Raw genomic sequence first — 14,643 nt, forward strand, 5'->3', positions numbered from 1 at the left:
GGAAGAAATTATCATTTTCAAAAGAGAACTTAATACAAGAAATACTGACATTTGATGCAAATCACTTAGCATATGACTTCCTTTGTATTGCTAAGTATAAAACACAGAGCCTCTTAGTACCAGTTTAAGGATGCAGGTGTCCTTTTAAAATCAACACTTCTAAATTCCTGAAAAGCCAACATATATACAATCCTCTGCTTCCCTATCCCAATCAAATTTAAACTTATGGAGGTACTGAGTTAGAAAGATGTTCAAAAACCTTATGATACATGTCTTCAAGGTCATTGTTATCTAAGAATGTGTTATTAATGTTTTATTATATGGGCCATTTAGGCAGTCTTGTACAACATTTTTAGCACCAAAGTAGGGGCATTGGATGCCACACTTAGTTATGGTGGAGAAGATGGGAAATGTTTCTGCTCAGGTTCTCTACACAGATTGCTGGAGCCGCAGTGGGAAAACAAGCCTTTCGGGTCATCCCAAGGTAGACCACAGACACTGGGTTCTACCTTGTGATATAAAGCTCAATGAGGTTTCTCGAGCCAGATCAAGACTGGAATACACATGTCTATAATTGTCCAGGATCTGGGAAGCCTGAGGAAACAGGACATTGTGCTCTAATGAGTGTAAAGAGTCTCAGCATTGTCTCCAAATCCCAAGCAACCCCATTTCAGAAAAGAACTTTAGAAACTGTGACAAATAACATCTCCAAGCTTGCTACTACTGTGAGCTGATACTCAAGTTTCCTGTGTACAAAGGAAATGATGGCAATAGGGTTGAGGATGGGGAATGTACAAGAAAATAGTCCATCTTGTTTTTAACTTATGGAATATAAAGAGCCTCTCAAAGTCTTGAAAATGCCATGCGTGCTGCTAATGTTACAAGGATCAGAATGTGGATATTGCCTGCATGAGAGATGTGGGTGTCCTTCAAAATTCCCCTGCTTAATGTACCTTAATATTAAAACACAGACCAGTACAAATAATGTTTTTATATAATAATGTGATTCAACTAATCAGGGCTGTTTCTAGGCTGGGGCCACCTTCGTGTCATGCAGTCTAGCACAGAAAAAGGTGGCTTAGCCCAAGGAACACAGGCCCTGTCACTACCCCTCTCTATTGGATTGAGAAAATCTTCCATATGTTCAGACCATGCTATTGATAGCTTACGGTGAACGATGTCAGATTTGTGGTCTCCAAGAAAGATTTAGCTTTGGGATCAGGGGCCAGGCTTGAATACTCAGAGCTTTTGTGTGGCCGAAGTTTTATTACAGTGAATAAGGACAGAGAACGCTTCTGACATAGACATCAGAAGAGCAATGGAGAATTCCCCACTTGCTAGTCTTATCAAGGCCTTACATACTTTTACCAGACTCACTCCCACAACATACATTTTAAATTAACAAGATTAGAACTAACAATAGAAAGGTCTTACCAGACCCACTCCCACATAAAATAACAGAATTAGTCAGAAGGTTCCTGTTAAGGAGAAACATGTCCTTAAGCAAGATACATTGTTGTTATATAATTAGTACAGAGCTTAAGAGAAAACATACCCTTGAGAAATATGAGTTGTTTTGTTGTGTAATCATTATCTCTGGGATTAAAGAAAATAACTTATGTCTTATGTGACTAAGACAAAACAATGTAGAAAAAAACGTTTGTCCTTTTCTCCTGCTCCAGAGCCCTGGCCCTTTCCTCCTTGAGGGCCCCGGACTCCTTATTAACCTACTTAAGAATTAACTCTCTCACTATGTCCCTTTTGTGTTTGTAGTTTATAAAGTCTTATGATCATCTTCTTGATTTTCAAATGTTACATATAGAAGATGCCTGAGGGAGGACTTGAATCTGTATCTGCTAAAATAAAAATCAGTGGGTTTTCTGTTAAAGCAAGCTGCCTTCTACCTCTACCTTCTACTCTTCAAAAAAATACTTATTAAGAATTTTAATATCTATGACAGGCTGTAAGTCTTGTTCAAAGAGTAGGGCTACATCTTTTAGACAACCTCAGATCTGATCTAAAGTTGTAAAGCAAAGGCTTTACTAAGCTGCTGTTAGTGGCCTGTTTCAAGTAACATGTGTTTCTTAACCATTTTTGGTAAACATATATGTGTCCAGTTTAGCCTGTAATAATAATTCTCAATTCTTCCACAATGAGGCCCTCCTCTCTGATTTTAAAAAATAATTTTCTTCCTCACAATGCCCATATTATAAAATACATCTATTAAACAAATTGCATTCACTACATAAGAATTTGTTTTTATATAAAAAGATCTATTAAAGGGTACACAATTTTAAAAGCTAAAAAAAAAAATGATGATAAATGGCAACCAAAATAACACTAAATATGTTTAATAACAGATGATGTTTAGGTAGCTTATGCAGCAAACTCTCATCAGAAAGGTCTGGAGTTGAATTCTAGTCCCTCCACTTGTTTTCCATGTCACTTTAGTATCCTGAGACTTATTTTTCTTTTTCAGTACACAGAGTAGTAAATTCAATATCATCAGGTTATAAACACCTGATGTTTATGTATGAATGAGGGACTATAGGAAAATTATCTGGCAATACACTGCTTTCTTTGTATACAGCATCCACTCAATAAATATTATTTTTCTCCTGTGGGAGAATATAAAAGCTAGAAAGCATTTCTGAATAATAAAAATGACTTGCCAATGAAAATTCCTGAGTCCCTCAGGCTGGGAGACCTCTCTAGATAGAGAGATAACAGTGTGTGTCTCCAGTGCCTTCTAGGAATTAATGGAATTCATCATGAGCAGGAAGTTGTAGAGACTTCACTGTGTGTGTGGTGGGATGTACCTTTCAGACATAAGCTGCTGTCTTTCCTAACAATCTTCTGTAGACTCCAAAAGAACAAGGCTGTTGTAGTCTATCTGAAATGTTCCGAGGAGCTAGACATTGAAGGCATAGGTGTGGTCAAGAGACCCCAGGGTCTGGGTCAGCCATTTGTGTGAGCCTTTTGTTATAGAGTGTCCTACCAGATCAGGCATATGGTTGTTCTTCCAAAAGTCATTAGGTTTGTGTCTGAGTGGTAAGTGACAGTGACAAAGAAGGAAGCTCCTGTTGAATTAATATTTTTTTCTGTTTATTTTTGGGAAGAAACTCGTGCTTTCCTTTCCCACATCCTCACCAATGTGACTTTGTTAATAATAAACATGTTATACTAAAAACATGATTCAAAAGCAAGATGTATTTCCTTCCTTTTGCTAAAGGCTACGCTTGGTCATCTAAGGGCAGATCATTAAGAACAGCTTAGACGTTATTCTTCCCCCAAACCCAAAAGCTTTAAACATGCAATAAATTATTTGAGTAAGCTATTTACAATTTTATTTTATTTTTGTTTTTTATTCACAGATCAAAACCACCAACCCAAAAGAATTATTTTCCCAATGCACAGACTGTGCTCTGATAACAAGCTGGGCACTTCTAGAAGATATTTTAATTCTATAAGGCCAGTAAACGACTTAGGAAAAAAAATTTAAACATCAGGCTGACTGGTATTTAAGTATTAAAGTCAATTTATATTTATTTGTTCAACACATAGACAATTTCTATTATACTCTTCTAAGAATTCAAGGTTTTCATAATTCTATATCAGATATCATCCACTAATGAGCAGTCACTGGAGGAACCATAATATTATTCCACACACAGTATTTTTCTGTTCTCCCTTTGCTTTATTCCTTTGTTTCCTGAGAAAATGATATATAAACCATCAATTTTGAGAAATATCAATATCCTGGGATTCCTTTGCTGAGAAGAAGGATTTCTTGACATTATTTGTTCATTAATAGCATTGAGGATTCTCTGAAAATCGACTCTTGGGGGTTAAATCCCTCAGACTATGGATATTCTACTTTAAATGGTATCTTTGCCTCCACATCATCAGTCTCCTTTGCTATGCTGTTCTACTCTACCAAATACTTGGTTTGAGTTCTTCCTATTTATAATAAAAATCTTTCATTTACAAATGTTTTGATTTATATCTTAGCTCTTCTACTACAAAAGTATAGCTTTGTTATACTTGGCAAACTGGAGTCAAAGAATGAGTTGAGATCAGCCTCAGTCTTCCCAGCAAGTAAGAGTGAAGGCTGGTGATGTCCACATGAAAAATAACTCTTTTCTAGGTTTTGCAATGGAACAGATATGGTTGCTGTTGCTACTAACAACTAGAGTGCTTCCAGGGTCTGCTCAGTTCAATGGCTACAATTGTGATGCCAATCTCCACAGTAGATTTCCTGGTAAGTCTGAAACCAATCTTTTCTCTAATTGTATCTGTAGAGAGTGATTATGTTTAAATAGAAAATCATTTAAATGCATATGTAAAATGAGGGGGATATCTGTCTTTATTAAGTGGATATTAACAAATGGAAAATGACAAAAGACATTTTTCTGAAGTTGTAATTTATAACCATATTAACATATAAAATGTTCATTGTATTAGTTTATATTATTATAATGGCTGCTCACAGATGTGAAAAATATTAGCTAATGATTCATAAAATTGGGAGAGGCTAATGTCATTCAAAGTTTGTCTACTTGATGGATTTTTTCTCATAAATTAATTCAGACTTTAAAAATTTCCATTATATTCTAATAGATTTATTTAGGAAGAATACTTAGAAAATGATTGTGAAATATTATATAGTACTCAAACAAAATACTCTTCCAATGAAATGTTGGTCACCAAAATACACAGGCCAGCTTCAGAATGCATTTCAAGCAATCCATTAATATTTTGACAGACATGAGACTTTGACCATCTTGATGGATGTGTCCCACAGGTTGTTAAAATCTGCATTTTTTTAGAGGTAATTTAAGGTTTCACTTAAGTATTCATCTTTTTATATCAGCTGAAGTTATAGAGCCATAGTTCAATATTTACAAAAAAAGGATTAGGTAATCTGAAACTATTTTTCTACATATGTATTGCAAACTGAGATACATTCTGTCATGTTTTACATGCTCCTATGTTTGGAGCACAGCAGAGCAACAGCACATCTACACAGAGCAATCAGTAGGTAGTTATTTAGTTGATGTGAAGTATTGAACACAGGTAATCTGGCTTGCTCCAGAATAAAGAAAGAATATGTAGAAATATCTTCATTAGCCCAGATCTAGTAGGAGACTATTTGGTAGGTTAAGTAAAATAAGGAGTTCAGGATGGGGAATGTCTAAAAGCAAGTATACAAAGGTAAGTTCAGGCAGGGTTCTTAATAATTTTGAGTACACAAATGATAGGATTTTTTTTTAACTGTTTTACTATGGAAAATTTAAAACATATTCAAAAGTAGAGATTAGTAAAAAAACAAAAACAAAAACACACACCCATAGTAATCATCCAGCTTCATCAGTTGTCAGCATTTATAAATTTTGTTTCATATGTCTTTCCTACTACTCCCATCCCTAAAATATTTAAAATAAATTAATTATTCATGTTTCATTATATATAAGTGACAAGAACTTTAAAATCATTACACTTATTTAACAAACTTAATAATAATTCTTTAATATCACTCAATATTCAGTCAAGTTGCCTCTAAATCAATACGGTACATTTGTTGATGTATTTCTTGAGTCTGTTTTAATATATAGCATGCCTTAGCTTTCCTAAAATGCCATTTATCTCTGTAAGTAACTTGGTCATTTGTTTCTTAGAATTCCAACACTTTGGATCTGGTTGAGTGTAACTCCTTTGTGTCATTTAACGTACTCCTCTTTCCCTATATAACCTGTTAACTTATTAGAGCTAGAGGTTTGAATAAATAAATGCAGGTTCAGTTGTTTGGGCAAAAGTAATTTGTGTAATGAAAGTGTTTCAACTTTATTTTGTAGGCAGTGAAGAGCCATTGCATCTTTTTAAACACACCTTTTTAAGGATTTTATATGGTCACATTTTATTTGAGAAAGTAGACATTGGGGAAAAATGTGAAAGACAGAATCAAGTTAGAAGAGACTAGAGGCAGAGAGCAGAGAAGGCAATGGTACCCCACTCCAGTACTCTTGCCTGGAAAATCCCATGGATGGAGGAGCCTGGTGGGCTGCAGTCCATAGCGTCGCTAAGAGTTGGACACGACTGAGCGACTTCACTTTCACTTTTCACTTTCATGCATTGGAGAAGGAAATGGCAACCCACTCCAGTGTTCTTGCCTGGAGAATCCCAGGGATGGCAGAGCCTGGTAGGCTGCCGTCTATGGGATCACACAGAGTCGGACACGACTGAAGCGACTTAGCAGCAACAGCAGCAGCAGCAGAGGCAGAGAGAAATGTCACGAAGCTATGGCAAGGGAAGCAGTAGAAGGAGGCAGCTATTCAGAGATAAGTATTTTGTGGTGGATACATCAGAACTTGAGAACTGATTTGATTTGGGAGGTGAGCCAAGGAGAAGACCAGAGGGTATTTTGAAATTGAATAATTGAATGTTGATACTGTTAACTGACACTGAAAGCATAGGGCATTTACATGTTTTAGAAAGGAAGTTTGGATTTGAAAAGAATGACTTTGAAGTACTTTTAGAATGTAGAGAGGCAGCCTCTATCCAGAAATAGGAAATACAGACCTGGTTTGAGGAGAGAGGCTGAAAATGGAAAAAAGCTGTGTGAGAGTTGAATCCCCGTGCAGCGAGTGAGCAATGAATGAGAGACAGGAGAAGGCAGAAGGAAAGGTGTGGAAATACATTACTCTTTAAATAACTTTGGTGGTAAAGAAAAGAGGGGGAATAAGCTGAGCCAGCAATTAAGTGAAAAAAAAAGGATTTGGGGATTAGAGCACTAGAGACACCTAATCTATTACATAAGAATATGAATCAGCAAAGGGGAAATATTCAGAGACTGGGGATACTAACAAAAAAAATACTAACAAAGTATATACATGAGCAAAGGGAAAGTATTCAGAGATTGGAATACTAACAAAGAAATACTTCATGTAATGAGGAAAGTAAATATGGAAGAGATCAAAGGTACAGGTGGGTAGGAGTTCACTTTGGAAAAGTGGTAGCTATTTACTTGATTTAGGAAAGAAGAGAGATAAAAGATACAGGCTGAGAAGTTGAGAGGTTTTAATTGTGTTCATCTCCTCAGTGAAGTCGGAGGCTTAAGCCCTCAGAGAGGGAGGGGCCATAGGCCTGGCCGAGGCCTGGGAAGGGTAGTCAAGTCTTAATCTATTATGGATGGAAAAGAAAGCCAAAATGTAGGAAGATTGCTCAGTAGAGAGAATATAGCTGATGTTGTAGTTATTATACTTGTAAAGGTAAACTGAACATGTAAATGATCCAAGGAGTGACTAGGACAGCAAAAGGAAGTATTTTTCATGTGAAAGTGAAAGTGAAGTCGCTCAGTTGTGTCCGACTCTTTGCAATCCTATGGTCTATAGCCTACCAGGTTTCTCTGTCCATGGGATTTTCCAGGCAAGGATACTGGAGTGCATTGCTATTTTCTTCTGCAGGAGATCTTCCCAACCCAGGGATCAAACCCGGGTCTCACACATTGTAGGCAGATGCTTTACTATCTGAGCCACCAGGGAAGTCACCATTTTTTTTTTTAATGTGGTAAATTTTAAAAATGATGTGGAAGCTTCCATCTACAGTAGTACTTACAGATCACCAGCATCAAAATCAGCTGAGATAGTTGTTATGTTTGGACTTCATCACTTCACCCCAGATGTGCTGTGCTGTGCTTAGTTGCTCAGTCATGTCTGACTGTTTGCGCAGCCCATCAGGCTCCTCTGTCCATGGGGATTCTCCAAGCAAGAATACTGGAGTGGCTTGCCCTGCCTTCTCCAGGGGATCTTCCCAACCCAGGGATTGAACCCAGCTCTCCTGCATTGCGGGCAGATTCTTTACTGACTGAGCAACCAGGGAAGCCCTTACCCCCGATATGTAGTGTCAGAATCTCTGAACGTGGTACTGGGCATTTTTAAAAAATCCTGCAGGTGAGTCTCATATGCATTTTGATTGAGAACAATTGACAATAATGTGTTAGATTATTGAGTCCATTATTCCAGTCAAAAGCATAATCATGTATTAAGGAAATATAACTAAAAACAAAATCTTCTCCCAACCCAGAAATCCTTTCCACTAACATGGAAGATATGAAAACACTCATTGAATTAGCATTAAACCAGAATAGGATATTCAATACAGGCAATTCACTGAAAGTTTGCAAAGGCAGAAAGGAGTCTCACTCTTTTACATAGTCAAGCAGAGACAACAAATTATATGCATATTTTCAAAATAAGTAATAACTGTCCTAAAGTAAGAGGGCTTGGCAGCACCATTTGTCATGTATAGTTCATCCTAAATTTACCTGGTTATTGGAGTGACCATTCATGCTAGTGTATTAGCTTTATCCAGAGAAAAAATAAAATTCTCACATCTTTATGAAAGGAGGTACTTTTGCAATTTGAAGCAAGGTTCCAACTGAAGTTAGGCTCCCAGCCTTCCCAAACTGTGATATAAGGGTACTACTTTCCTTGATGTTTATATTTCTAAGAGATAGTTCCCAAGTCCTTGAGAAAGAAGTCTCTCAGTCATAAAGCTAATTTTCAAAAGAATTTATATACATTTCACGAAGATGAGAAAGTACTTATGTGTTTTCTGATTTAAAATGATCTCTTTATTTTCAACAGGGAAAATTAAAATTTGTATTTGTTCTTACACATTTTTGCATTTTTATTTCTGTTGGGCTTAGACAAGTATCCAAACTTCCCAAACCTATGCATATACAAACACATATTGTTGCAATTTAAAATTTATATTAAAAAGTATCTAAAATTCAGATAAATTAGAAAGCCCAAGAGAGGCTTTAGTTATATGGATATTCTTTTCAAGAATTTTTGCAGCCCAGTTTTTAAACCCATTTTTGCAGATTGCTTGCAAAAGAAGATCAGAGTGAATAAATAAAGCCTGAAGGTTAATTGCTCACTTCCCTCTTGACTTGTGGCTTCTCTTCCACATCAAGATCACCCTTGATGTCATCAAGAGTTCCACAAGCTGCTCAGATACTAAGCAAAGGCCTAGAATGAGAATGAGTCTGGCAAAGGAAGGAGCTATCTAAATGCAAAGTAATGTTAATAATAATGAGAGTAATCATCTCACCCTATCTGACCTTTGCTGTTTCATGATATTAGAACTATTTTCTTTAATTTCCATGGCATTCATCCTTGAGTCAAGGGAACTATCATGGTTTAATTTATTTTAAATTTAAAGGGATACCATTTAATTTTAAAGGTAGTTAACTCTTGGCTATCCAAACTAATAGTAGGGAATAGACTCTTGCCCCACTGACATTATAATTATGCTCTTCCAAGAATAAAACTCAAACCATAGTTGACTTTTCGAATACCAAGGAATTATTTGGCTGCCAAAGTGAAATATACAGGTAAGTCTTTTTGGCTCCTGCAATAATGTACACTAGTCTCTTTTTTAGAAGACGGTGTATATAAGAGTCTGCTAGAGCTTCTAAGTCCCTAAAGAAATCTGTAATGATAAAGGCACAATCAAGGAAAAGATTAGGTTTATGACACCAGAAACTTTGTGACCTGACATTGTTTTATGATGAACTAATGAGTCATAGGAAACTGAATGTTAGTGTTATATAACTTGTCATTTTGTATTCTATTTGAAATAGCACCAAGAAGGAGTAAATACAATACATTACATAATTTTCTCTTTTATTTCTTAAAACAAACCTACAAAACTGTTTTTAATTTTCATTTTACAATACAAAGATTGAGAATTAGAATTTGTCTAGTATTGGGAAGCTAGCAATTGTCAGAGATATAAAACTAGAACTCTTTTCATCAAACCATGATGCTTAAAGTAATTTTGAACACTAAGTTTAAAAAATGTTATCTATAGAAAACCAAACAATCCAATTATAAGTGGGCAAACAAATGAATGGACATTTTTTTCAGAAAAGCTGTATAGATGGCCAAGAAACACATGAAAAGATACTCAATATCACTAATCCTCAAGGAAATGCAAGTCAAAACCACAATGAGATATTATCTTACATTTTTCATAATCGGTATTATGAAAGAGACAATAGATAACAAATGCTGGTGAGAGTGTAGGAAAAACAAGAACACTTGGGCACTACTGATGGAAATGTAAATTGGTGTAGCCCCTACGGAAAACAGTTTTATAAAGATTCCTCAAGAAAGTAAAAACAGTACTACCATACAATCCAGCAATTCCATTTCTGTGCATATTATGTGAAGGAAATAAAATCTTTGTGACAAAGAGACATCTGTACCTGTATATTCACTGTAGCATTATTTACAAATAGCCAAGACATGGAAACAATTGAAATGATTATCAATAGATGAATTGATGAAGAAGATGTGAGATACACACACACACATATGTGCACAATTCAACTATAAAAAGGAGGGAAATTCTGCCATTTGTGATAACATGGATGGGCTGTAAAGGTTATTATATTAAGCAAAATGCAATACAGAGAAATACAAATCTACATGATCTCATTCATAGGTAGAATCCAAAAGGCAAAACCAAAGCTCATAGAAAATGAGAATAGATTTTTTGTTACCAGACTCAGCGGTGGGGACATAGGAAAATGAAAGAGAGTGGTGAAAAGGTACAGACTTTGTAAGATAAGTAAATACTAGGGGTGTAATGTTCATTGGAAGGACTGAGGCTGAGGCTGAAACTCCAATACTTTGGCCACCTCATGTGAAGAGTTGACTCATTGGAAAAGACTCATGCAGGGAGGGATTGGGTGCAGGAGGAAAAGGGGACAACCGAGGATGAGATGGCTGGATGGCATCACTGACTCGATGCACATGAGTTTGGGTGAACTCCAGGAGTTGGTGATGAACAGGGAGGCCTGGAGTGCTGTGATTCATGGGGTGGCAAAGAGTCAGACATGACTGAATGACTGAACTGAACTGAATGTTAAACATGAGATTATAGTTTACACTGTTGTGTATTTAAAACATATTAAAAATTGCTAAGAGAGTAAATCCTAAAATTTCTCATTACAAGGGAAAAAAAGCACTTTTTCCTTGTTTTTTTTTTTTTTTTTCCTTTTGGTATTTATATGAATGATGGCTCAATATTCAGATCAGATCAGATCAGATCAGTTGCTCAGTCGTATTTATATTAAATTTATTACTTAAATTTATTTTTATAATCATTTCACAATTAATATAAGTCAATTCATTATGCTGTAAACCTTAAACTTATATGGTGTTGTATGTCAGTTAGGAAAGAAAGCTTACAGTGAATGGTGCTGGATTCTTGATTTCCAAAGAAGATTTAGCTTTGGGACCAGAGACCAGGCTTGATCACTCAAGAGCTTTTGTGTAGCATGGTTTTATTTAAGTATGAAGAGGGACAGAGAAAGCTTCTGATATAGACTTCAAAAGGGGGACAGAGAGTGTCCCCCACTCACTAGTCTTAGCAAGGGAGCTATATACTTTTTTAGTTGGTTATTCAGTTCAGTTCAGTTCAGTCACTCAATCGTTTCCGACTCTTTTTGACCCCAAGAACCACAGCACACCAGGCCTCCCTGTCCATCACCAACTCGCAGAGTTCACACAAACTCATGTCCATTGAGTCAGTGATGACATCCAGCCATCTCATCCTCTGTCGTCCCCTTCTCCTCCTGCCCTCAATCTTTCCCGGCATTAGGGTCTTTTCAAATGAGTCAGATCTTCACATCAGGGGGCCAAAGGATTGGAGTTTCAGCCTCAACATCAGTCCTTCCAATGAACACCCAGGACTGATCTCCTTTAGGATGGACGGTTGGATCTCCTTGCAGTCCAAGGGACTCTCAAGAGTCTTCTCCAACACCACAGGTCAAAAGCATCAATTCTTCTGCTCTCAGCTTTCTTTATAGTCCAACTCTCACATCCATACACAACTACTGGAAAAACCATAGCCTTGACTGGATGTACCTTTGTTGACAAAATAATGTCTCTGCTTTTTAATATGCTATTTAGGTTGGTCATAACTTTTCTCCCAAGGAGTAAGTGTCTTTTAATATCATGGCTGCAATCACCATCTGCAGTGATTTTGGAGCCCCTCAAAAATAAAATCTGACACTGTTTCCACTGTTTCCCCATCTATTTGCTATTAAGTGATCAGACTGGATGCCATGATCTTAGTTTTCTGAAATTTTTCTGAATTTTCTTAGTTTTTCTGAAGCCAATTTTTTCACTCTCCTCTTTCACTTTCATCAAGAGGCTCTTTAGTTCTTCTTCACTTTCTGCCCTAAGGGTAGTGTCATCTGCATATCTGAGGTTATTGATATTTCTCCCAGCAATCTTGATTCCAGCTTGTGCTTCCTCCAGCCCAGTGTTTCTCATGATATATTCTTCATATAAATTAAATAAGCAGGGTTAATTGGTTATTACAGTAAATCAAAAGAATGTCTCAAGGCTGTATAGATCTTACTAGACCCACTCTCACCATTTACATTTTAAGATGACAGGTTTAGAACTAACAGTAGAAAGATTTTACCAGACCAACTCTCATAAAATACAGTTTAGGATAACAGGATTAGTCAGAAGGTTTTCAAGAAGGAGAAACTCTCCTCAAGAAGGCTACATTGTTGTTATATGATCCTTAGTACAGAGTTTAAGCTGAGTTGTTTTGTTGTGTAATCATCTGCTCTGGGCTTAAACAAAAAACATTTTATGTGACTAAGACTAAGGAATGTAGAGAAAATAAATGTTTGTCCTTTTCTCCTCCTTGAGAATTCCAGATCCCTCTCTCTTCCTCTAGGACTCCGGACTTCTTATCAACCTGCCTAGGAATTGAATCAATTAATTGCATCCCAATAAAAGTGAAATTTGCTAATAACCTCAGATATGCAGATGACACCACTGTTCTGACAGGAAGCAAAGAAGAACTGAAGAGCCTCTTGATGAAAGTGAAGAGGAGAGTGAAAAAGTTTGTTTAACTCACCATTCAGAAAACTAAGATCATGGCATATGGTCCCATTACTTCATGGAAAATAGTTGGGGAAACAATGGAAACAGTGACAGCCTTTATTTCTAGAGGCTCCAAAATCACTGCAGATGGTGACTGCAGCCATGAAATTCAAAGACACTTGCTCCTTGGAACAAAAGTTATGATCAACCTAGACAGGATATTAAAAATCAGAGACATTACTTTGTCAACAAAGGTCCATCTAGTCAAAGCTATGGTTTTTCCTGTAGTTATGTATGGATGTGAGAGTTGGACTACAAGGAAAGCTGAGCACTGAAGAATTGATGCTTTCTAACTGTGGTGTTGGAGAAGACTCTTGAGAGTCCCTTGGACTGCAAGGAGATCTAACCAGTCCATCCTAAAGGAAATCAACCCTGAATATTCATTGGAAGGCCTGATGCTGAGGCTGAAACTCCAATTCTTTGGCCACCTGATACAAAGAGCTGACTCATTTGAAAAGACCCTGATGGTGGGAAAGATTGAAGGCAGGAAGAGAAGGGGAAGATAGAGGATAAGATGGTTGGATGGCATCACTGGCTCAATGGACATGAGTTTGAGTAAACTCTGGGAGTTGGTGAATAACAGGGAGGCCTGGTGTGCTGCAATCCATGGACTCGCAAAGAGTCAGACATGACTGAGTGACTGAACTGAACTGAACTGAACTGAAAGGTAAAAACAGCATGTAAATGGAGAATCACAATAGAAATTTCCATATTAAAGAATTTGAAACATGCTGTGGTAGAAAAATTTATTTAGCTTTTATCCAGGAGCATCTTTACTAAGGAAATCTTTTTTTCCTAATTCAGTTTAGTTCAGTTGCTCAGTTGTATCCGACTCTTTGCGACCCCATGAATCGCAGAGGCCTCCCCGTCCATCACCAACTCCCAGAGTTTACTCAGACTCACGTCCATCGAGTCAGTGATGTCATCCAGCCACCTCATCCTCTGTTGTCCCCTTCTCCTCATGCCCACAATCCCTCCCAGCATCAGAGTCTTTTCCAATGAGTCAACTCTTCGCATGAGGTGGCCAAAATACTGGAGTTTCAGCTTTAGCATCATTCCTTCCAAAGAAATCCCAGGGCTGATCTCCTTCAGAATGGACTGGTTGGATCTCCTTGCAGTCCAAGGGACTCTCAAGAGTCTTCTCTAACACCACAGTTCAAAAGCATCATTTATTCGGCACTCAGCTTTCTTCACAGTCCAACTCTCACATCCATACATGACCACAGGAAAAACCATAGCCTTGACTAGATGGACCTTTGTTGGCAAAGTAATGTCTTTGCTTTTGAATATGCTATCTAGGTTGGTCATAACTTTTCTCCCAAGGAGTAAGAGTCTTTTAATTTCATGGCTGCAGTCACCATCTGCAGTGATTTTGGAGCCCCCCAAAAATAAAGTCTGACACTGTTTCTACTGTTTCTTCATCTATTTCCCATGAAGTGATGGGACTGGACGCCATGATCTTCGTTTTCTGAATGTTGAGCTTTAAGCCAACATTTTCACTCTCCTCTTTCACCTTCATCAAGAGGCTTTTTAGTTCCTCTTCACTTTCTGCCATAAGGGTGGTGTCATCTGCATATCTGAGGTTATTGATATTTCTCCCAGTCATCTTGATTCCAGCTTGTGCTTCCTCCAGCCCAGCATTTCTTATAATGTACTCTGAATATAA

General features: G+C 37.1%; 1 protein-coding gene across 1 annotated transcript in view; it reads left to right on the forward strand.

Moving 5' to 3' along the window:
- The first annotated feature begins 4,155 nt into the window (after positions 1-4,155).
- ZPLD1 (zona pellucida like domain containing 1) overlaps positions 4,156-14,643 on the forward strand; it is a 51,428-nt gene continuing 40,940 nt past the window's right edge. The window contains exon 1 of the mRNA XM_005910174.2: positions 4,156-4,261. Coding sequence (XP_005910236.1) covers positions 4,156-4,261 — 106 coding nt within the window. The remainder of the gene's footprint in view (positions 4,262-14,643) is intronic.

Source organism: Bos mutus, chromosome 1 (genome assembly GCF_027580195.1).
Source record: "Bos mutus isolate GX-2022 chromosome 1, NWIPB_WYAK_1.1, whole genome shotgun sequence".
Lineage (NCBI taxonomy): Eukaryota > Metazoa > Chordata > Mammalia > Artiodactyla > Bovidae > Bos > Bos mutus.